Source organism: Corapipo altera, unplaced genomic scaffold (genome assembly GCF_003945725.1).
Source record: "Corapipo altera isolate COAL_440 unplaced genomic scaffold, ASM394572v1 63, whole genome shotgun sequence".
Lineage (NCBI taxonomy): Eukaryota > Metazoa > Chordata > Aves > Passeriformes > Pipridae > Corapipo > Corapipo altera.
Window position 1 is genome coordinate 55,458 of NW_020884928.1, and position 25,032 is coordinate 80,489.

At 38.9% G+C, this 25,032-nt stretch overlaps 1 protein-coding gene across 6 annotated transcripts in view; it reads right to left on the reverse strand.

Moving 5' to 3' along the window:
* Positions 1-22,614, reverse strand: part of ACBD5 (acyl-CoA binding domain containing 5) — a 30,212-nt gene extending 7,598 nt beyond the window's left edge. Inside the window, exons 1-9 of one of the 6 annotated variants that reach the window (XM_027658749.1) lie at positions 22,426-22,611; positions 21,153-21,273; positions 19,620-19,692; positions 15,773-15,884; positions 15,612-15,644; positions 5,149-5,286; positions 4,205-4,390; positions 3,379-3,485; positions 1,090-1,366 (exon numbers count right to left, since the gene is read on the reverse strand). In XM_027658749.1, coding sequence (XP_027514550.1) covers positions 1,090-1,366; positions 3,379-3,485; positions 4,205-4,390; positions 5,149-5,286; positions 15,612-15,644; positions 15,773-15,884; positions 19,620-19,692; positions 21,153-21,273; positions 22,426-22,501 — 1,123 coding nt within the window. In that variant the 5' untranslated portion in view covers positions 22,502-22,611. Of the gene's footprint in view, positions 1-1,089; positions 1,367-3,378; positions 3,486-4,204; positions 4,391-5,148; positions 5,287-15,611; positions 15,645-15,772; positions 15,885-19,619; positions 19,693-21,152; positions 21,274-21,762; positions 21,898-22,425 lie in introns of those variants that run through there. The other 5 variants (XM_027658748.1, XM_027658751.1, XM_027658752.1 and 2 more) reach the window with 5 other exon arrangements.
* Between the last annotated feature and the right edge of the window lie 2,418 nt (positions 22,615-25,032).

Sequence of the window (25,032 nt, forward strand, 5' to 3'; positions counted from 1 at the left end):
AGCACTGGGAGGTCACTGAAATGTCATGAGATGCTTCCCTACAGCCTCAGTGTGATAGTATCATTGAAGTTCCTAGAACTGCAAAAATATTTAGGAAAAAACTATTAATTCACATCCAGACAAGTTCAGCAGTAAATTCTGCCCTAGCGAAAAGACAGTAAGATCTGTCTTATTATCAAGCATGCGTCTGTTCTAAATTTGCCAGTCTTCAGCTGGAAAACAAAGATCACTAGAATACAGTGACAAGGAAAGGTAATTATTTGAAACCTACAATACTCCCTTAAACTAGACACAACTACAACTAGCATATCACCTTTCTGCCTGCAAGTAACAAACTTCAGTAAAACAACAGAAGAGAGGAGACAGTTAAACTGTAGTATGTTTTTCATAATAGTTTCAAACATAAATGTTCTACTTGGATTTTCTTTTGGATTTTTGCATCTGATTACATATAGGTGCCATACAAAAGGCATGCTATATACAAATAAAATACTTTTTGCCTTTTTGTGTTTTGTACAAGAAAAAATAATTTTATCCTTGACTTTACAGATCATATCACTGGAATATGGTGCTGCTCCTAGGTGACGGTATTAGAAGTATTATGGAATTAAAAAGAGCAGAGGTCCAATATAAATTGAACATCTGGGCTATTATGTGATTAAGAATCATTAAGTTTTAAGAATCATAATGGATAGTATCGGGATCACTCAAAGGTGTGGCTAACATTCCAATAATATACAAAACAATGTGTCACTCACACCTTTCCAAGCCATTCCATGGTTTCAAATAAGCCACCACAGAGGTATAAATGCATATGCATTTATCAATAAATATGTAACTTCTAAAAAAACTCTTCTTAGGCACAGGCTGGTTTTGATGATTACATTTCTAAAAACCCAGGTGCCACAACAGCAGCTGGAATATAAGGTTACCCACTGTAATTAGCATTTTGTTATCCATTGTTACTGTGAAGGACAGAAGCACTATATAAATGACTCTCTTACTGGACAGTGTTGGGAAGTTCTTGTCAGGCACCAGTAACTTACGGCAGTGAGGAGAGGGGGAACACAAACACAGTGTGCACAGTACCTCTCCCTCTTCTGACACTGTAGAAATCTGCTTTTTCTCCACCTTTTTTCTCCTTGTGAGGTCCCCCATTACCGGCTTTGCCATCTTCTCCTCCACATTTGACTTCACCTTGTTCTTCAGCTATTCCCTCTCCAGTATTTCCAGATTGGAGATTCCCATAAGTCATGCAAGTGCGCCTTGGAAAATCCGTATTTTCTAATAGAAGACTGTGATCTACATCCAAGAAATGGGATGAATGCTTTAAAGATCCTTTAGCTGATGTGATGATCTCCAAGGGCTACAAATTAACATTAGCAAGTAATTAAATTCTGTAAAATATGACAGTTTACCATCAAAAAGGAAGAAACATCATCTCTACTTTCACGTTAAGAAAATATTTTGCCCATAATTAAGACTTTTCTATTAAGGGGAACAGTTGTTTTCCCATAGAATGTACTAACTATTGTCTAAATGTCATTTTCAGATTGAAAGGGCCTTTGAAGCAAATACTCTCAGAACAGTGATACCACTGGAATTTCTTTAGATATTTCCGACATACAGTAATACTTAATAATCACTAAATCAGAACATTAAGATCTGAAAATGTTCAGTTTTTCCTTGTAAAATCTGCTTTGCTTCCTAGACAGTGAAACGGTCTCAACTCGAATTTGGGAATCACACAGTCAAAAGTCACATGCCATTAGCAACCCTGAGCAGGCACTGTCTGTGCTCACAGCAAAGAGATTCCCCTTGCTTATTATCAACCTGTTCAGAACAGCTTGGCTGCACCTGCACCTCTCACCAAACAAAAGGAAGGCAGCGTGTTCTATCGACTTCTCACTCAAAATCAGTGGTACCACAGGAAGACACTAAAAATGGATGGCATAAGAGCTGTTCAGGACACAGTGACACATTCTGCAACAGCACAGCCTTACAGTGGCTCAAGCAACCCTTTGTTCAGGGCCAGGACAAGCACCTGCACAAGCAAATGTTGAAGCAGACTGGGTACCTCAGCTGAAAAATAACTTCATGGAAAAGCCAAAATAACCAAAAGGAGGGACACAGAAATGGAAACTGCTGCCCAGATTTGTCACACAGCAGTTCAAAAACCTGGATCACCAGAACTGAGTGCAACAGAGTGCTTGCTACATCTGTTCCAAGTAAAAGCTGTATTTAATTATTTAAGTGAACCTCTTCTAGTTTGAATTGACTGGTCTATAATTCTACTTGTATATTTATTTACATATACCTGAACATCTGTTATTTTGTGCAGAACTAGAACTTTTCTCATGCAGGTTGGGAAACTCTGACAAATTATCCACCCACTTTGATTAATGAATCTCAAACAAGCTTGAACAATAAACAAGATGATTGGGAAATCACCTTGATAAGACAGCTTGCAGCACTTCTATCAAATGACCTTTCCCAACACGCTTCACTACCAGGTAAAATTTGTTAAAAAGAATTTTCTGCTTACTCAGGAAAGAGCTAGACAAGAGAATGATGAGATATTCGAGTGCCTACTGGTCTTTCTGATCCTGTGCATCATCCACAGATTCCTCTCCAGAATCAGGAAAGAAGGTGTTTGAGTACGATTTATGAAGTCCACACTTAAACTGGAACTCTGAAGGAGGTCCAAGCCAGTAAGTCAGCTAAAACTGCAGTTTACATAATGAGCAGGAGCACAAATTCAGTCAAACTATGGCAGCACAGTTGGTGCCCACCTTTTAGATGAAAGTCAGAGCTGTATATTATGACTGAAGAGAATACAAGAGAACACAGAAATCCTTGTTATCTCCCACTTCTTTAGACCTAGGCCACTTTTAGGCACTGGCCTACAGGCTACCTGCTAAGGCTTACTCTTTATTTATTCCAAGAAACAAATACAGGATTCATCAGGCCAGAAAAAGAGCAAGCAAGAAGTTCATTGTTACAAAGACACTTCCTGTTTCCTAGAAATAGCTGAATTCTGCTCCCTACATATGTTATGAGATCCTAAATTAATTTGTGGGCACAGATCTTAGTTTCTTTGTACTGGTTTGTTTTGGGTTTTTTGACAATTGTTTCTTTGTACTGTTGTTTTTCATCCCTTCCCCTCAAATAAATTCTCTGAGGGCAAAAATTTCAAGGCTTTTAGATCAGCAGTAACCAAGTTGTAAAAGACTGACAATAAAAAGAACATAATCCGATATTTCAAACAGAAAGACAGCATTTACCTCTCCATGTCTATGTTCACCTGATCAAGAGGAGCCTATTTAAAAATAAGCATAGCAGTTCCAAAATACACCCAGGGACTACTAAATCCCATACCTCTTCTAGTCCAAGTTGCTCCATAGAGTCACAATAAACTTCACTGTCTGAATCACTGGTTAAGTGCTGAGTTGCTGAGATCTCTTCAGTATTGTCTTCACTTGCACCTGTAGGGAAAGGGGATAGCACACATTCTTTGTAAATGTGAGTCAGTTGAGCCAACCCTGGCAAAGAGTAAAGCAATGAGTTAAAATGTGAGCCTCAATTCACAGCCCTTTTATCTACGATTGTCATCCTAAACTTAAATTCTGAATAAAGAGGTCATATTAATATAGGAATTATATTTATTTTTCCATTTACTAATGGGAAAACTATACCTCATACTGACATTTCTGTATTATAAATTTTAATTTTACCCTGTTCACTCCACTCTCCTTCCTTAGTTCAGTAAAAAGCAGTTTTGCCTGAAGTTATGTTAGTTTTAAAACTATATATTTAGACCTCAGTTTCAACAAACTGGCATTTATAACATGTTCAGCCTCTGAGAACGATAAATATGATATTAGTGATTTTTATTTTACTAAAGATTTGCTCTCAAAGGCAAACAGTATTCACTTCGGTAGCATAATGATATACAAGAAAATTCTGTTTCTGTGGGTTTGGGCCTCTCTGTTTCTCAATTCATCTCTCTTTCTGTAGGAGATCCTAAGAGAAAACCTTATTTTAAACTGGAATTAATTCTTTTTTTTTTGAGTTTTCTGTCTTCAAGTTTCTGCAACTGAGACACCACTGCTAGTCTCTGAATCCCAGTATTGAGCTTTCAAGAAAAGAGTATTTTCCATTAAAAACATGTGCAAATGAAAACATGGTCTTGTAAGGACAATACCTTGGTGAGCACTGTTATTAGCTATTTCTAGGCTTGGCTCCTCTTTATTTGTTTCTTCCTCTGGGTTCAAGCCATTCAAGGCAGATTTGGTCTGGATGCCATTCTGCATATCTGTGATAAAGCCATTCCTAACAATACCTTCCAAATCCTTAGCAGCTGCTGATTCGGGTTTTGCATTCTTATAGTCTGTAAAAGAACAAGAGAACTTTGCAAAGAGAAAGCTATTCACCTAATAGCTCAAAATATATTTCTTCAAGTAGCTCACTTTCTAATGGACTGTATGTATAATGTATCTGCAGAACAAAACATGTAAATGCTCCTGGATTCACATTTGTGTGGATTGTTCTGTTCCTGTAAAAACTGTAAATATAAAATTTAGTTTGCATAAAGAACAGATGATACTTAAAACATAAGTAAGCAAATCTAAAGCAAGTCTCTCTGCTAAACTAAATAATAATCCTAATGTCCTTGGAGGAAAATATCTGTATAGAATTCTAAATATATAATTTGGTTTTCACTAGATGCTGGTGTTTCCAGCATCAAACTTTTTATGGACCCTCTAAATGAGTCACATTGAAAGTTCTGTTTTATTTTCTCTGAAGAAAAAAAAAGTCATTTTCAATGCTACACTTACAGGCCATGTAGCCATTCACAGCTCTTACAAAAAGCACTGGCAACAAACCCCAAAACAAAAAAGGGTATAGATGTTTATCTAACCTACTGACAGAACTTGCTACACAAGTTAAAAACTGTACAGCACAGCTCACAAATTTGTACTAGTTTTAATTCTTATAACCTAGGCTGAGAGACAGCCATTGTTCACACAGGCATCCATGTGTATTTGCACCTAATTCTCTTGAAAAACATTCATGGTTCTTTGGGATTTTCTGCCATTTAGGTGGTTAAGAATAACTTTGGCAGAGACAGTGGTCCAGAAAACATACCCTTTCCATTTATCTGCAGTTCTTTTTCTTCCTCTTCACGAAGCCCCTCTTCTTCTGATTCCGCTCCACTGTCACTACTTTCAGCTTTTCCATTTACAGCCTTTATATTTGAAGTGGAATTCATGACATTACTGAGGTCTAAGAAAAAAATCAAAGAAGAAAAAAAGATGTATTTTAAAAGAAACAAGCATGTAACCACTCCCTCCTCAAACTATCAGCCACAGTTCTACAAAACTACTTCCATATTAGAAGATGTACCAAGTAACAGCAGCTTATTTCTGTAAATTCTTTCTTAATTGATTTAGAGTTTCTCTTTTGTGGCCCATCACTGAGTGCCTGGCTGCTGGTGCAAAGATTCTCAGTGACTCTGAGAAAGCCCCCTGGGAACAGACAGGAGGCCACTTTCACTACCCAGTCTCAGACCAAGACTATTACTGTAATTAGGGTACATCCGCAGTAACATTTTAGCTGGGACTGATGTGGCCATGTTATTTGAAACCCAGAAGTCAGTGTTTTAACAGAAGCTCCCTTCTGGTCTGAAATGCTTCAAAACTGTTCTCAATTCAAAGGCAAATTTTGAAACATTCTATTCAATTATGTGAACACAATTCTGAGTAAGGTAAAGATGGTGTTTCATGCATCTCTTGCTGTAATCTAGGCAGTCACAAAAAAGGGTAAGACTAAAGTTTATACAGATCTTTATCTAGCAAAGGGCATATGGAAATAAATTCTCTGATTGCAGTGCAAAAGTTGAAAAAAATTAATATATACACTGAGCATTTTTTTCATAAATATTTAAAAAAATAAATCCTGAAATAGACAAAGTAACTGCTAAATCCTTGCTTTCCACATTTTTGATCACTCCAAGGATCACAAACAATTTACTCTGTACAAAGAATTGCAAGGTAACAATTCTTTAAAAATATGGAGTATATAAAGGACAATTCTACCACCTCTGGTAAAACAGATATGGTCAAACATCCTGATGATCATTTAAACCCCCTATGTTAGGACAGAATGATTAAGGTACAAAGAGGGGGCAGTTTCTTTAAGACACTCACACAATTTATATGTTGACTCCAAGGCTGAAATCTGACTGTTTTAATTGTCACCACAGCATTCCATTTGCATAATTTCTACATTCCCCTGTCAGAACCTTGAGAGACTAATTCTTACATTTAGGCTTAACATTAAACAGCAAAATGATATCCAATTATACTGGAGTTGCCAAACGAGCTTCACTACTTTCTTTGCTGCATGGTAATTTAGAGCTAAGGGGTTTTTCTGCTTTAACCTCCCAGTGAGGAGCCTTCCCACATTCCTCTAGTTTCCAGGCTTATCCACAGCACTTCAAAAAAGTAAAAATGCAAAATAACTTACTGTATAGTAATAATGAATATGTTAAATATTATCTTCACCTTAGTTTTGTTGCAAGGTAAGGTTTCTGTGGACACCTTGCATCACTATTTTAGATTGATGTAATCCAACTCTTATCTGAAGATTAAAAAAACCCACTTCTTTATTATAAAAACAGAATTAGAAATTCCTCTCAACTACAAGAATATAAGCAATAACCTGCTCATTTTCTCCTCACTGAAGAACACTTGCTTATTTGCAATGAAATGTTTCACAAAATTGAAATCCAAAATATTCCCAGTTTATTTCTCACAATCATGTTTCATTAATTGTGAATCCCAGTTGTTGAGATGTTTTTGTGAGAAGCAGCAACATGAGAAGGATAAGGCAGCAATTCTGTCCTCACAGCATGAGCATTAGGCACAGACACAGTTCCCTTGGCATGGGAGGGCACAAATCACCCTTCCCTTTGAACAACAAGGGGGTGGGGACACAATAATCTGTGTGTCCTACCCAGCCGTGGGAGTAAACAGGAAAGACAAGACTAGGAGGAACACTGGACTGTGAAGAATGGCGAATTAAAACTGCAAAGCTCCTCACCCTACCATAGATACTGTAAAAAACCACATATACCATAAGCTTTTTTCTAAGATTTACCTCTTTTCTTTTTGAAGAGAATGTCTTTGAACATTCAAGCATGTTATTTCTTCACTTACTTTCAGTAGGAATATTATTCATTTGAGGAAACTTCTGATACATCACACACATTTAAACAAAGAGGAGGAACTGAGAGAATGTATCAACAGATTTATATCACACCACAGGACACCTGAATAACTGAAATCCGTCAGGATCATATTCCTTCCACAGACATATTCTTAGCAACAGTGTTCCTAAAGACCATAAAAAGACACCACTTTGATGCAGGCTCTGAAGAACACATCATTGTACAGAGTTTTGGCCACTGGAAATGCCACACTTAATGGTATGCTTTTCCTCAGAACCCTTGCACTCCTATCCTCATCACATCCATCCCCAATTGCTTTTACTACATTGTAAAACCACAGTTTGCTGCCATCCTCCTTGTTGCTTTGAGCATCTGCTAAGAAACCAGATATGATGACTAATCTCAGGGGTGACAGAGTTAAAGACTAAACAGAGCCAACTAGTAGTGACTTCTACTGGCCCTGTTGGTAGGTTAATGGCTGTTCCCTGGGGAATGTATCTTCTTAACTTGAATGACACAAGTTAAGCAACCTTTTAAAACCTTACTTGGTTTCTGCTAATCTCACTCAGCCAGCCCCTTTATTCTGTTTACTCACTTCATCTGCAGGCAAAATGTTAGTAGCTTTTTCTGTTGCCCTAGTTTAGATACTATAGAATTCCTCTTGGTTTATTACTTTCATCTCACTGCCTACATCAAACTGTGAGATTTCTGAGTTTTCTAAATCAAAGCTGTACTGCTCTGTAGCCATAGAAGGAGTTCTCTTCTGTAAAAGCCTGGAGCGTGGGATTTGAGGTTTTTTAATCCTATATACTAAGAGGTATATAACAGTAACAACATGAAAACAGAAGCAAGAAGAATTTAACAAAAGAAAATGGCAAGATGGAAAGGATATGAAAAACAGACATGCAGCTTCTCTACAAGCTTTCACTAGATGTTTATTTTCTTGTGTCAGCTCTATTAAGAGATTTCCTATGAACCATTCTAAATATATTTCTTTAAAGGCAGCACTACAGTTCTTCTGAATAACCTGTATAATGAGGCCAAGTTTCTCAGAAATAAGTATGTGATTTCTAATTCTCCACGTATTCAAAGGCAATTTTTGTTACCTAGATGGGAGTTCGGGATCTGTGGATCAGCCCCAGCTTGAAGGTCATTTTACAGAGAAAACCTAGCCTAGCAAGTTTTTCTTAAATGCCTTGTATTTTTGTTTTCTGAACAGGCATATAATTCTTATACAAAATTAACATGCACTGCTGGAGCTGTACTGATGGTTAGCCCAGTACACCACAGTATCATCTTCACACAAGTTCTACAGCCTCTCACACACTGTGAAAACACCAGTGACCAGGAGCCAGTCTACAACAGCAGATGAAAGACATGATAAAATGTTTAACTAGCTGTGTATGTCTTCAGTGCTTAATAAAAATTATGTGCTTTTGTAAAATATCACAACTTCACTATCTGCTCAATAGCAGCAAAGTCTTAGCCACTAAGACTTTTTCCATGACCTATACTTACATCACCTTATACAGGGATGTCCCTGCACACCTGTGTTTAAGTAGACTCAAGCTTTGTCAAAATTTTTAAGTCTCAAAGAGACCTATGTGCTGTACAAAACTGTTTTGATAATCAGGTAACTGTAATTCTTTTCCTGCCATCACCACCTGGGGTTTCATGCCTGTTACCAACCCAAGTAGTCTCCCTGCTTCAATTCCAGGTTTGCGCAACAGTGTTCTGCCTTTCCAATACACTTGGTTACACAAATCTCCACCTCCTTTTTGAAACTGATGTATCAAAGCAGTGCAAGGAGTGATTGCAGTGAGAGAGGAGGGGCACATGGAAGCATCTGGGAGCAATAAACTCTTCAGCCAGAACAAGGGTTTCTATACTCTCATTTCCTTCCATCCTTTTTAATATAGAACACTACAAAGAAAATTTCCAGGGGCCGAGCCTGCTCTGTAACATCTGTTCTACAGTACTCAAACAAGCTGCCATCACAAATAAAAAGAGATTTTAGAAGGGTCTGTCAGAAACACAGACAGAAAAATACTGAATTCCTTTAACTACTACAGTTTTATCTCTTTTAAGTGCATTAGGTGCAAGTTCTCTGAAAAAATGTACTGCCTAAGCACACAGATCATGGCAGCCAGCTCTTCCTAAGAAAAAGAAGCCTATCCTTTTCATTTTTTTTAATATACTCCAAAAGACTACAGCCTTGTTTTGTCAGCACTCCTCTCTCTGCTTATGTGCTTTTCAAGCTGTTACTCTCGAAGAAATGCCAGTGTATTTAATAATACAATTTAATCAACAATACTCATGTCTTTATTTACCATTAATAAACACAAAAACAACAGTTTGTGGGTAAGAACAAACAAAGACAACAGCAACTTCTGAGACATTTATATGAACTTGCAATTACAGTATTTAGGATTACTGACTAGTCATCCTAGACCCTGATACTTTTCAGTATCTAAGGAGTTTGTCATCTCCATCCATATCACCAGTACCTTTTCCCTTGAAATTTTCAGAATACATTCCATATAAATAAAGTTGCCAAGTTTGGGGGTTGACTTGGATACATTTCCTTCCTCCCTGATGATCCTGAGCCTTCTGCCAGTAGAGACAACCTGCCTGGGATTTCCTGACAGAGAAGCCCAGGGAGAAGAGCAGCTGCTCCATAGGCATTCCCAGCACCAGCAGTAGTTCCACGAAGGCCACTGGCTGTCCAGAGTACAGGGCCACCAAGCACACACAGCTCGGTTACATGGTGCATGAGCAGCAAGACCAATGGATCCAGGCTTTGCCACCTTAGTGTCAACACCTTAGTCAGCATGTGAGAATGGACATGAAAAACAGCTGCTTCTTAGATATTTATTGTAACTTGCAAGAATAGTAAGATGATTCCAGGATCCAGGATGTCCCCATGTCTGGTACTACTTCCCTCTGGGAGAACAAGCAGAACTCGCTAAGCTCTCTTCTGTGTGGAAGAGATACAGTCATCATTTGGACCTTTCACTGTGCATGGCAAGTAGAGAAGAGCATTATTAGATTCTTCAGTTTTGTCCCAGAAAATAAAAAACATGAGCACAGAGAACTCGGAACCCCATAAAGAAAACTGAATTATGCTTGAAAACAACACAAAGCCACATTGATGAGTTACATACTGTAGCCTGAATCAAAAATTGTTTTGCTCTGTACAAAAAAAAAAAAACCAAACAAAAAGGAAATAAGATTATATTCTCCTGCCATCTGCTCCAAGCCTACTGGCTAAACAGCTTTTACAAAGCCCATATCAAACCCAGCCTCACAGATAACAAAAATGGCTTTTCCATACATCTTAGAGGCTATGATTAATTATTTTTGCTAAACAAAGTTACGCATGAAACACCAGCCTGTTTCCACTGGGAACTTTTCTGACAGCAATCAAGATACAACTACCCACATCTGTTCTTGCCCTGCCTCCCATACCTGAAGCTGCTTCTTCGTAGCTTGTCTTTGTGGAATAGAGCTATGAGAAATTTGCATTTCAGTTCTCTCATCACAAGAGCTTAACTATGAGACAGCTAAAATAGGCACCAGCATTTTATAGCAAGTCGGTACACATCTTCTAGATTCTCAAAACCTGAAGAGCTTTTGACACTTATTTTCCGTTTTGCAGTGAAATCTTGTCTGGCTGGAAGGAAAAAAATCCAAGTTCAACAACCAATTACGCACCAAAACTGTTACTGCTGACTCAACTCAGCATGAAATGCAATGCAGACAGGCTTTTCTTTTCATGAAAGAAATCTTCTCGTAGCTCCCTCCACTTTGAAAGAAACAATTTTTAATCTTACATTTTCACATATGGATATTCTGCTGCTCACCCTGTGGCAACAGATCACTGCAAGAGACAGGAGCTGTTGATATCCCCAGCTTAGAGCTATACTGATGCTCTGCCCTAATTTCGAACACACAGTTAGACAGCACTGACATAAAGCCATCAGCCTGAAGTTGAGTCACAAAGTGGGCTCAGATTTGGTGTGCAAAGCCTGAATCAGACATATATGCCAACAGGACAAGCCACAGATTGTTGAGAGACTGATCCACAGCTCATTGATACTCTCCACTGACTGGCACTTGCTGGCCCAGCCCTTAAATCTTATATAACAATCCCATCCTGCAGCAAACACTGAAGAGAATGTTCTAGATGCTTTTGAAGGTTACACTACTGAGATAGTATACTAATATTTTTGTTAATAAGTTTCACTCTAGCCTTCCTGAATATAATCTGTAACCTTGATTATGCCTACTAGCTTACCATTGGAAACTAGAAGAGGAGAAAAAGTTGAAAGGATGGAATTCTAAACACCTCACGTACCCATCAGCCCTCCTGCCCCACACTTACCCTGCCTTAATGCACCTCCTGGCTGTAGTGCAGCCACAAACATAACTTACTAAAGCACAGCAGTTTAAGAGCAACGGGAATTTTAGCTCTTTTTCCCCTTTTTACAAAGGACTAAGATTCACAGCCACTGAGTTCCTTAAAAATCCTACTGAAGAAAGGCAGAAGGAGAGGGAAAGAAATCTGTTTAGCAAGTATCTTTGAAGATAAACAGCCACAAAAAAGTGAATTTATGAAGGAAAAGGAGGGTATTTCACAGTAAAGGCTTACACACAATCAGGAAGATCATACCACTAAATGCTCCATTAGAACGTAAAGATGCTGAAAATAACCTGAGGTGGTCCTTGAGAAAACAAAACTATTTGAAAAGATAAACTAGTCATATGCAATCTAAAGAAACAGTCGGAAAATATACTGAATTTAAGAGTAAGAAAAGTATTTCTACCTGGAAAGTAATAATTAAGCTTTTAAAGCTGAACTATGTCCTGTACTAACTACTGCCTTTGAAATACAAATGTTTACATGTATTTGCTTGTTCTAAAAGCACACAGACCTCAGTGAGTATTGTCTTTTAAACCTAGCTCCCATATCCAATGCAGGAAGACACCAACCAAATTGTTAAACAGCCGTAACTGCCTGTGAGCCAGGTCAGCTTCTGCCATTCCCACAAGCTGCTCCTGAAGCAGTGCCCTGTGTGGGCTCCTACCACGAGCAGTCTATACTGCAATCAGCACTGCCCAATACCAGCATAAGCAGCAATACAAGTCACCTTGCTTCAACAGGCCTTCATCTGGTGCAACTGCAACACAGCTGGGAGCAAAGCTTTCAGAAGAAAAACACTCATTAGGATGACAAAATTTAGGATTATTATAATGCTGAAACTTTCCACAGCCTCTGCAGTGCATAACTTGTCATTACTCGAGGGAACATTTAGTCTTCACAAAGGCTTACTAACATTGCTACTGCTCAGCACACAGGCAAAGGGTCATCTTTATTAAGCAGGATTTTAAAACAGATTAAATGCCTTGCCACAAACCAGAAAGAGTACACAGAAAAATTCTAGTGAAAACCTTGTGAACAATTTCCAGATATTCTGCTTAGTTGTTCCTACACCTTAACTCAGTGTAGGCCTGCCAGGTACAGATTTTCTTGCCCCACTTCGGATTTACTCACATCCAGAAAAAAGAAAACATCCACAAACATTCTCAGGGAAACATTCTGAAGGGAGAGTTGGCTCTGAAACTCTTGACATTTTCACCCACTATCAGGCCACTAGGGTAACAATTCTAGCCCACCTTTGGTTTCCTCAGGTATAGCACAATAAGAAAGCTTAAATGCCCATTCTGAAGATTTCAAATTTACTGAGCAATGGTATTTTAAAGCTTCTTTGCCTTTTTAGCATTGTTTTGGACATCAGATTTCTTGTGCATTTGTTAGCAAGTGCAAAAAGTTGTAAGGTTGCTCTTCCAAAGCACCCATCCGCCTTACATGACAGTCCCTCTATTCTTCCAGCAGCTGCAATCAAAAGGGTCCCTCTGTAATACTGCAAGAGTTACCTCTTCTTTTCTGCAGTGCTGTGACAGCTAGGGGCCCATTTCTTTGATGTCCAGTATTTCATGTATCTGAAAATAATTTACGAATAATTTTCTCTTCACACAAGTACTTCATGCCTGTCAGAAAGAGACTACTGACACAGCTTTACAGAGAACTCAAGCTTCTCACACAGCTGCAGGATGACATGTCCAAACACCACCCAAGTCACATGCTCTCGAAATAACCCTCAGATTTGTTCAGCCTAGTGGAGGGAATCCTCTATTTTCCATTCTTTACCAACTCATTCAAGTCTGGATCTAGTAAATTTGTCCTTGTTTTCTAGTAGATGTTACAAGTCACTTTAATTCTGGCACATCAGGCTTTAGTGATCTTTAATAAAGAGGCATGAGCTCTATTGATGCAGGAAGACAGCATTTCAATGGTTTCTATTTAACATTTTCAATGAAACCACAAGGAGTAGAAATTCAACTTCAAAAGGCTACACTTTTCTGTTGAGGTCACTCTGCTAGAGATGATACACATCCATAGCAGATATACACTGAACTTCAAGACAATCTCTTTCACTAATTCAAGAAACTGTTGATTTTAAAGTAGTGGCATGCAATTCTTAAACAATGAGATAATGATCTGCATACAGATTAAAGTTTGATGGAAGAATGGAAAGCAAACTCAAAACAGAATGGACCAGAAGATGGGGGTGCAATATGAAGCGAGATAGTGAAGAGTCCCAGTTTCCAGAACATACCAATTGCCTGTCTGTGAAAAAACGCCTTCCACAACAGAACTTACAAAGCGCAGGGGCGTGGGAGTAGGGGAAGAAACAGGACTAAAGGAACTCACACAATCAAAACATAACCATGTGTCAATTTTTATCAGTATTGTCACCACTGTCTACACCATCTCAAACAAAAACTTGGGTACATTGGTTCTATCTTTAGGGTCTATCTGGAAGACTGAAGGTACTCATGCTTCCATACTTCTCTGAAATATTTTTATATCTGTACTGTAAAAAATAATAATTATTTCCAGCTTCACTTTTAACCAGGGAAGTTGTAGGAGCACCAAAGAAATGCAATGGTACAGTTATAACATACAAAGGACTCTGAAAATTCTCTCAGTTTATTGTGGCATCATCAGATGTTGTTGATTATACCGTTTAAAGCTGCAACGTATCACCAGACTTATTGCAACAACGACTGAACAAGGCAGAGCTGAAATTTGCTATTCTGTTTAACTTACACTGCCTTATATTTAAGCTTCTTCTTTAAAAGACAATCATGCTAGATTTGTTATGGAAATGGGTACAGTTTAACTTCCATGATTCCCTATGTGCCTAGACAAGCCACTTTTTTTAAGATGTGACTTCTGGCACTGTGCCATAGACACCAAGTCTAAGTAAATCCTTATTACACAGATCACTGACCTGAATCTACTGATACTCTTACAATCTGCCCATCAATCCAGCTGTCAGGTAAACTTATTACATCCCACACATGAAATATACACAATTTTAAATCGAGAAAAAAGTTACACCACTTTCAAAATGGCCATTTAAAAACTTCTACCATTACCTTTCCCCCAAAACAACGAAAAACTATTTCTGTTCCTCTGAGACTTGATACCAAAACTATGTTCCTTCAAGGCAGGAGGAAAAAAGCTATATACAAAATGCAACTTAACTAGTTGACTCCGACTTCTTAAACACATTACAATAATTTATTTGTGCAATGGTTTGTTTTTTATAAACTGTTACAAGTTTCACTGTGTTGCAATTCAGTTTTCAAATGTAATTTTAAGCCAGATTTAAACAACTGTAAGCCTTATATGACAACCTTATGAACACATTACCTGTAACATAATAATTATTATAATCAAAACATTCTCACAATGGTATTGCTAAATAAAAATAACCACACTGATTTGTATGCAGTTATGACACCACTAGGTTTGCCACTTGTCAGAATTTAAAATGTTTAAATATTCCCTTCATGAACTTGAGCCTCAGAAAACTTGTATATATTTGAAAAGTCATGATTAAAAAAGCATGGGTTTTGATTGTGGATTTCTTTAAATTTTAAATCAGATGACAAAACTTTATTACCAGAACTGCATTTAGTTTGATAATCCGTAGCAACATCAGAATATAGCAGTACACATTATTTGCTTCTTTTCTTAATGGAAAGGCAGAAACCAAATTTGGTCGGGAGAGTTATTTTGTTTTAAATATTCTCCTTTTTTCAGGAAGAGGCTTCCTTCAGCAGCTCAAAAAGCCTGTAGACAAGGACTAAACATGCAGCTTCCTGGGTCTAATCACCTCAAAAGTAAAATAAAACAAAGCCCAGCCTAATGAGATGGCAAGCCCAGAAGTCACAAGTGTTAGCAGGGAGTTACTACAGCACCAAAACAATGGAAATGATGGATTTACACATAATTTATTATTCCTACCTTCCAAATACTTAGAGACTTTCTCCATTTGAACTGCCATATGGTAAAGCAAATGAACAGAAAGATGCAACATTTAGCTTTAAAATCATTTACAGAAAACAAGCCCCCAAAAATACTGAGTTATGATTATTAGTAGTACAAAGGAAGTTATTTGTCCGAACCTGAGGTTAGGTCAGATCCTCTGTTCTTTTTATCTTCTACTATTTCATAGAATGGGCCTATTACTTGAAGTAATTCTTCAACTTTGTCCGTCATTGGCATACTCTCAAGAATCTGCACAAATCCAAAATATGAAGCATCTTATGAAACAGCATTTCAATGACTCATTGATTTCAACTGATTCTAGAAACTGCTGGTCATCGTAGAGCTCAGCAACGTTTCACTAAGTCATTAAATATGTTATTCTGATTTTTTTACCTTTTTTTTTAATTAGAGGAAAACAACATAAAAGTAAATTACTAGACAAGAATCTTCTAGTTGTATTAACTTCTTTTAGGTGAAGAAGAGATGACAGAGCAAATGCAATTGCCAACACTAAAAGACAGCCTTGGCACAGTATTTATTAGTAGACTTGGGAATCCATTACTTCAGCAATTTCAAACTAAACCATCTCAATGTTCAACAGGCTGCTGTTATCTGATATAATTATTTTATAAACAAGTCTTTCCACAGAGAAAATAAAACTTAAAGACTTGTTTTGTCTTAGAGTATTCCTCCTATTGTCAAACCCTGACATCTTCAGTGGAATGCAAGGAGCAGATCAAAAGTACGCTACTGGGTCCACCTAAACCCAAACATAAAAATGGACACAATACAGCAAAACTGGGACAGGACAAAGAAACACTTAGAGGAAGAATAAACTAAAACCAAGTTCTGCTCTTGAAGTAATTTGGAGCATTTCTTCATTTTAAGTTAATAAAAAATAATACCTTCGATCATCTGAAAGGAATGTAAAATCTTAAATCTAAAATAGATTAAACAGAAGAGACTCAATAATTGAATACTATTTTAAAAGCACACAATATTTTTGTCTAGTTTAAGTCCTTTTAACCAAGCTTTTTGTCAACAGCTTTGTTCCTCTTTCACCCTCTACTTTTTTAGTTATTATATTTTAAAAGCTTCAATAGCTATAGGAAGAAAAACTCATGTTGAAGCAAACTAACAGCTACGGGGCACCTCCTCCTCCAGAGGAGCCCCAAGAAAGCAACAGATGAAGGTACAAGTTGCCACAGAACATGCTGCTCGAAAACACCAAGCACACCACTAAGCAGCAGGAGCAAAAGCTACGGCATTATTTCACAAAGCAGGAGCACCAGGCAGGCAATCATGTAACAAGTCATCACTTGCAAACCAGTCAAGAATACCAAGAGACAGCAGTCCTATCAAACTGCTGTTTCATTGCCACTTCTCTGATCTATTCAGTGTATATAATTCATTTCGTGTTCGTTAGAGAGAAATACTCCAATACAGAGCTGGATATGAAGCAGAGATTGAACAGTTTTGTGATTATTTATTTTTTTTACTTCAATAACATTGAGAGAAACCAGAAGCCTATTCTAGAATAAAAGACTTGTGTTTGTTATGTGTTTACTTCTAGAGCCAGCTCTCTAAACTCTTTCACACATACATTTCTACATTGTCTGCACATAACCGCTCTCCATCTATTCTAAACAGACCTCAATATCCTCTGTGCTACTTGGAGCAGTTCTTAGAATCTTTTCTAACTGATAGCTTTTATGTGAATATGAAAAGAGCGAGTACTTTCACAAACAAAACCAAATGCTTGCTTATATAACCACTAGGCATAATAAGCAATCTCAAAATTTTAAAGCGCAAAATAAGTTTTTATGTATCCTGAATTACTGTTTTATTTCTATATTAGACAACTCATATATAAAGACTCAAGTTTTAAATTAGAAGCACCATCTAGTTAATAATTCTTCATGCTAGGATATCACTTATTTCTAATATATAACAAAACAATATATCTGAAGTGTAAATAAGTTAGTTTCAGCAGTACTGCAATATAAAATTTCAGAAATGCTACTTGAAACATAAATTAACCTTGAATCTGAGCTCAGGTGCATTTTGTTTACTTTAGCTAGAAATAAGACATTTGGTCATCTCTCACCAGCACTGCAAAACCTCATCCAGACACATTCCTGAACATCTGCAATTTTCAAGGCTACCACATTAAGTGAGGGGGGAAAAAAAAACCAACAAACAAGTTTAGAATAAAAGCCTCTTGTGACAGGGTCATCTGATGTATGTATAGCCCAAACACAATGCACTAATGCTAGGGACATGCCCCAGAGGCTGAGGGGAATATGGCAATCTTATACACCCTTAAATACAGACCTGTGACACCAGTGTACGAGTGGTTTTTTGCCCCCTTAGACATGGATACCTATGCTGCAACAGCAGACTGCCCACAGTAAGACCACAAGGATTAGTGCAGTATGTGCTGATAGAACAACCCAGTGGATCCATTTGAAATGCACTCTACTGACATTTCAAGTAGAATCAATTGGGTTGGAAAAGCTGAAGCTAGTATTTCAAATGTGAGAGCTGAAACAGTATCAAAGCAGGGTAAACAGATTCCCCAGTTTCAAAGCTGAGCAAGGCAAGAAGTCATTTGCTCTCCAATCCCTACATGTAAATCATACAGAGGCAGAATATTTGTGCTTCATTAGGGCCAAGTAAGCAGATCTCCTCAGAGGAGGCTCACTAGAGGTTTTTTTTAGAACCATCATTGCAGTTTCACTTAGTTTTAGAGTCCTGACCAAAGCAGTTACTATGCTGAAAAAAAAAACAAAAAGGTAAGTCTACTGAAGTATTACCACATTTTGAATCCAAGATCTGATATGAAGCACTAAACCTTGTGGCACACATTCAAAAAATATTATTAAAATTTAGTACGATTTTTTATCTTACTAAACAGCATTTGGCCTTCTGTGTTTTCTGGAGTTGGTTATTTTTCATTTTAAAGCAGATACAGTAATACCAGCAGGAACTAAATTACCAAAATTATGGACAGGAAAAAGATCGGTAAATCAGAGTCCAGCTCCCTGCCTAGTAAAGGTTTTTGTTGTATCAACCATTAAACAGGTTAAGAGCTCGAGGTAGACATAGTGGCATTGGAAAAAAGCAACTGTATTCAGAGCAGAACTTAGATTTTCCCCCTTGATGCTCATGTCATTATAATAATAGATTACAATTACACTTTTAGCCAGATTGACAGCAAATAATCTTTAAACAAGAAAAGCCACCTAGAAAAGCTTCAGCGAATAGACTGCAGTGAAAACGGTTGGTTAATAAGACAAGCAACTTAAACTCTGTTTACTTCAGTTAATGCTGCAATTCCTGCTTAATATAGCAACTATGACTGTTTACAGGTTACACCTCTATTCCAAAACAGAGCACATTACTCAATGCTGACTGTGTGACTGCAACTACAATATACAGGGAATATTTTCATGACAAGTACAGAAAATTCAGGTTCATGAATTCTTTCTGAAAAATCAAAGATAATTAAGTTTATATATTTGACTATAATCATGTCTCCAGTCATAATAGGGAGACTTTTGCTCCTGAAGACCTTCTGGAGAGTTGTTTTAATCTCTTTTTTCAGGATAAGGACCTCCCAACTCTAAGAACTGAGGCAGTTTGCAGTACAGCTTTTCTTCTGCTGTACTTTGGGTTTCACTGTTTTTCCCACTGCCTCCTTTACCATGATTTCAATAATTCACTTTCTTCACGTCTGTCATTTAAGTTCCATATCAGCTAGAGCTCTCCTGTTTCTCTGAAAACAACACAAATTTTGTAGCTTTAGAATGACCTACATAATTTTCTTCTCCCTATGGGCCAAACAGCACTGTACTGAAATGAACAGTTCACACAGGGGATAACTCATTTGAAGCTTTGACAACAGTAGTCAGCAAGAACCGCTTCACATTCCTTATTTCTGGAACATTTTAGGAGATCCCTTCTGCTCATCAGTAAACTCACCTTTTTCATTTCTTCAACATAGGCTATCATGGCTTCTTCTTTGGACATGTTTCCCAAGGCACTCCAAGCATCCCTAGGAAAGAAAGTCACATACACCTTCAGTATCTTCAGGACGTACTGGATTTTTTTCAACCTGGCCTTAAGTAGGTCAGTTATGTAATGCCCAAAGTTTCTCTGGTACAAATAAAATGCAAGAACAATTCAAAATTTTTTTTAAAGTATAAATATATAAGTTGCTAGGATAGTCACACAGTGGTACATCAATAAAGAAACAAACTGAACAGACTGGGGACCAAAGAGTTCCTCACTGACTAGCTATGATCTTGTACACAGAAAGTTATCAAGCCCAGATAAGAGACACACACATTTCCCTTTTGACTGAGTCTAAGACTCTCTGCTGCATAAAAATAACAGGCACAGACACTTCAGCCAGCATTTATAAACAGCTGTTACCAAGTTAGAAAAGGCTATGGGAAAAATTTTCCTTTCTGAATTTAGCAATTAGGGAAAGACACATCAGCCTAGGAGGCAAATAGTGTAACTATCACCTTCAGTTACCACAGCAGCTACTTACGACCTAAATAAAATCTTCCCCTCTCCAACTCTGCAAGACAGAAAACTGCAGCCAAATTCATCAGTATTGCACAAGGAATCTGTCAGAACACAGACTGCAATAAAACATTTCCTCAGTCTTGCATGTGATTTGACATCCCAGAGTAGTTGTCCCACTTACAGAAAAACACCAAGGTTGGTGGTTTACATTCCAGCTACAACCAGCCAGGTGAGTGGAAGCTTACTACCCTAGTCCCCTGCAAAGATATCCCTGCACCCTCTCCTGGGGAGCCCGAGGAGGAAGGAAGGAATGAAAAAAAAAAAAAGGTCAGAGGAATCATTTCACAGATCCCAAGTCCACCATGACCATAAAGACAGCAATAAGACTTGTTCTTCAGGACAAATCATCATTAAAATATAATAAACAAAACATTCACACCGGCTTTTCAAAAGAGAACTTAGCAATTTGGTGAATCAGAAGTCTTCCCAGGACAAGGAGAATACAGATAGTGGGAAGCCCTGCCACTGAGCAGACAAACCAGAAAGACACATAAATGTAACCTCTCCCCAAGAGCTTGAAGCTGTATCAGTGGCTACCAATGAGCACTTTTTACTTCAGGCTCACACCATACATGAAAACTCGAGAAGGAATAACTCCAGACACTCATCCACATCACTCATTCTGCAGAGCCCCTACAATTTCATTTTACACCATGAGATAAACGCTGCTGAGATACAATGATGGTGGTTGCCCAAGAAAAACCTGTCCATCTGCAGAATCCAAGCGAATGTTTCCACCTGCAACTCTGAGAAGTTATAAATTATCTTAATACAACATAAAACTAATTAAAGCATCACATGTTGTAAACATTCTTTCTTTTAAGAAAAAAACTAACTAAACTCTTCCTCCAGGTGCCACTCATCTAAACACCTCCACTCCATGCATTAAAAAACCCAAAACAACAACTCATGAAAAGTTACCATTTATATCTACCAATGGGATCCCAAAATCCAGGTCGTGGAATGTTACAGGGTCCTTGGGTTGCTTGCTTATAAAAGCTATAGAACTTGAGCATCATTTCATTCGTTGGCTGGAATGAACCTAGTGAAAGCATTTTAAAACACAATTAAATTGCCATCAAGAATATTAACAAGTATTTTACAAGCTTAGTATTTCTGTGAGGAAACAGCCTACAGTTTGTTACAGCCTGATTCACAGCAGTACAATTTAAGTCAACACAGAACATCTTCACCTCATCTACCATGAACCAGCACCACTGAAAATATTTACTTCACAAAGAGGGAGTTTCAGATTGAGTTTAAGGGACTATAACCTTTACTACTCCTAAGGTCAGACTCCACGATTAGAATAAAAAAAATAGATAATAAGTAACTTAAAGTAGTGCCCTTTCACTCAGTTTAAAAGGACAGTTTGCCGTTACAAACTTATTGAGAAACTCCAGAACTTAAAATAAAAAATAGTAAAAAAAAATAACCAAACCAAACACAATGAACCCAAAACACACCCTTCTGCAGCGTCTTTGTTTACTTTGGATATTTGACAGCACTTTCAGTAACAGTTTCACCATACCTCCTGACTTTGTTTTCTTTTCTTCCTCTGTGAGCACACTTTTTTAGAGGTAGAAAATGTAAATATAAAACTCTAACAGCTGGCAGGGAAAATTCTTAACCAATCCATCAAATACTTTGAGGTTCGATTCTAATCACTAGAAGTTTACAGTGGTCTTTATCTTAGTACCTAAAAAAAAATCCAGTTTTACTTACACCATAATGATGTATGCAATAACCAACTTTTTTTTAAAATTATTATCACTACTCATAAAAAAGATATGTTATGGATTGGGGAGGTGTTGGTGTTGGTTTTGTTTGTTTGTTTGGGGTTTGTGTTTTTGTTTTTTTCTTTTCCGTTCTGTTAACTCTTTCAGCAGAGGGAACTCACGGTAACAGCTTCGTCAAACCAACTTCAAGATTTCAGGAGGGCTGAAATCGCGGAGAGCTGACAGACATCGTCGTCCATGCACCCAGCTGAGGAGCTCGGAAGCCCGAGCCGGCGTGTCCCCGGCAGAGGCGGAGCACGGCACGAACGCCGAGGTTTCCAGCGGTTCTCCAGTCGCCGGCTCTGGCACCGCCCAGCCCGGCGCCCCGCAGGCCGCGGGCACAGCGGGGCCTCGCCCGCCGCCCCCCGGGCCCTGCCCGCTCCCGGTGCCCGCCGGGCCCCCCCCGCCGCACTCACCATTTTTGGGCAGGCTCTGGATCACCTTCACGGCCGCCTCGAACCTGGTGGCGTGCACGGAGCCGGTCTCCGCCATGGCCCCGGCCCCTCGCCGCCTCCTGCTCGGCTGCCGGGCCGCGTCCAGCGGGGCGGGCTCAGCTCAGCTCCTTCGCCGCAGCCGCCTGCACGGGAGCGGTCCCGGGAGCCGCCGGGCCGTACCCACCCGGACCTGGCTCCGGTCCCCGCCCCCTCCCCTCCGGCGGGGCCGGCACAGCCCGCCCAGCACCTCGGACCGGCCTCACCTCGGACCGGCCTCACCTCGGCCCGGCGCACAGCCCGCCCTACACCCGCCCCGACCTCAGGCGCCCATGTTATGTCTCCCACAGCGGCTCCCTGCCCTGCCCTCCTCCCGCACCGCCCCGGGGCCGCGGGGGTACGCCGGGAAACGTAGTTTCTTTGTCTCTACCTCTTCTTCCTCTTCCTTCCCCTTCTCCCTTGTGCTTCTGTAGCCACAATACATGACAATTTCAATTCATGTCATATCCCAGCCTTTTTACGGACCTCAGTTATCCTCAGGAGATCCACTGCCCACCACCCTGTCAGTTTGCTATGCTGCTGCCTCCCCTCTTCGCAGCCATCCTTATACCCACACCTATTCACACAATTCACCTAAATTACCGCTATTTTGAAAATCGTTTTAATGACTCCCATTTAAATTAAAATTTTAGGCATGAGAGTTTAAAAGCCTAGAACCCAGGGAGCACCTATTTCCATGGTATCCAGAGAAGGGGGTGAATACCAGCTCAGTACCACCAGCTAGCTCGGCAGCTAAATAAATGAATGGCCTTATTCAAAAGTGCTGCCCATCCAGCACTCTGCAAAGTCAAACAAAAGTATGCTAAACCAACTGCTTTTGTAGCAAGTGGAATAATTTACCCAGTGAGTAACAGGATGAATTAATAGCCCCATTGAATGGAATCGAGTACAAAATCTTGGCATTCAAGTCAGTTCATTTATCTAGTACACAATATATATTTTAAATTCCTCTGCAGGCATTTGTGTGCTCACAGGGTATGCCCTCTGGTGGGACAGAAAAGCTCCAGAGAGAGGGAATTAGAGCAGATCAGCCCTGGCTCTGCTGAGCTAGGACATTCCATAAGGTCAGCAGCCAGCTGACCTGGGGAGAGCTTTTCTGGAGAGAAGCAGACGCTTCCATAGGTGTTCAAGTAGGATTCCCCACACTGGGCAAATGATGAACCCACATTATGAGCACAGCTCAACTCATGAATGTTACAGAATCGTTTATCTGCATTTTTTGATTCAAGTGCTAGATTTCTAAAGTTCTTGTGAGCTTCACACTAAGATCTATCATCTTTTTTTATCCATGAAGGTAGGAATGACAGAAACCCAGATCAAAGGGAAGTGGGCTTTTTGAAGATAAATGGGTCTCTGTATTCTTTGAGCATGCAAGGAGTTAATTTCAAAAAAGTAATACAAAGATTAGGGGCCTTTTGTGAGGCTAGCTGATGCATAAATTCTATTTACGTGAGATAATCTATAATGATGTTTGCCCTTTTACTTGATTTAAGAGAAATGCAGTCTGCATTTTTATAATGAATGTTCCCAGACTTTCACTGGAAGTAGGCTTTAAAATGGCAACCTATTTAATGGCTGTGTGCAGAAACAGAAGCTGCCCTTTGAACTGAAGATGTCTGAAAGTGTAAGATCTGCAGATCCGGAATGAGGCACTTGAAGTAACCCAAAATAATCAGTACCATCATGCTCTGAGACAAGGATGAAATACTAAATGAGAGGCAAATTTTCACCACTGGTGAACATATTATGAGAACGTATCACAAATGACTAGTTGATTTTCATGCTCGTATATAATACTAATTAGAATTGTTATTAGATATCCTTATGTATGTTTTGCATTCTCATGGCAGTGACTTCTATGAAGAGTTAACAACAACCAAATGTTGAGAACAGGTAATAAAGGAGACCTTCTCATCTCTTGCAGACAGCCAGGAGTGGATCTGCAGCTTTATCTCAAGGAGGACTGCATTCTTTGGGGAACAAAATTATATGACGTTTCACTATTGTCTGTTGAGTACCTATTGAGAATAACCATATGCTCATAAAATCTAATTATAATCTATGTGTTAACCAGGCTGTGTTTCCATTGTTCCACAAGAGCAGTCTCCAAAACAACCATATGACTTGCTCTTATTCTTTTTTGTGATCCAGCGTATAAGGAGCCAAACTTCGGGAACGGTGATACAAAGACTCACCAGTGATGCCCATCAGCTGACATGTGAGAGAGGACAGACCATGAAACTCTGCTACCAGTGAGATTTGGCAGTGTGACACTTCATATGTCTGAGTGATTTGCTGTCCTCACACTTCCCTTCACTCTGTGTTTCACAAACTATTTATGGAGAGCCTGCAAATCACTGAAATGAGACATTCCTGGCAGCATTGAGACAAAAACCTTGTATGGATTTGCTGTTGTAGTTGCTGAAGAAGTATACTTAGGGTATGTCTGAAGAAAAGGCATGATCCTGAGTGTAACCTTGGACCTATCCTTCACAGATGGATTAGGGATTGTTGTTGAGTTCAGTGGTATTA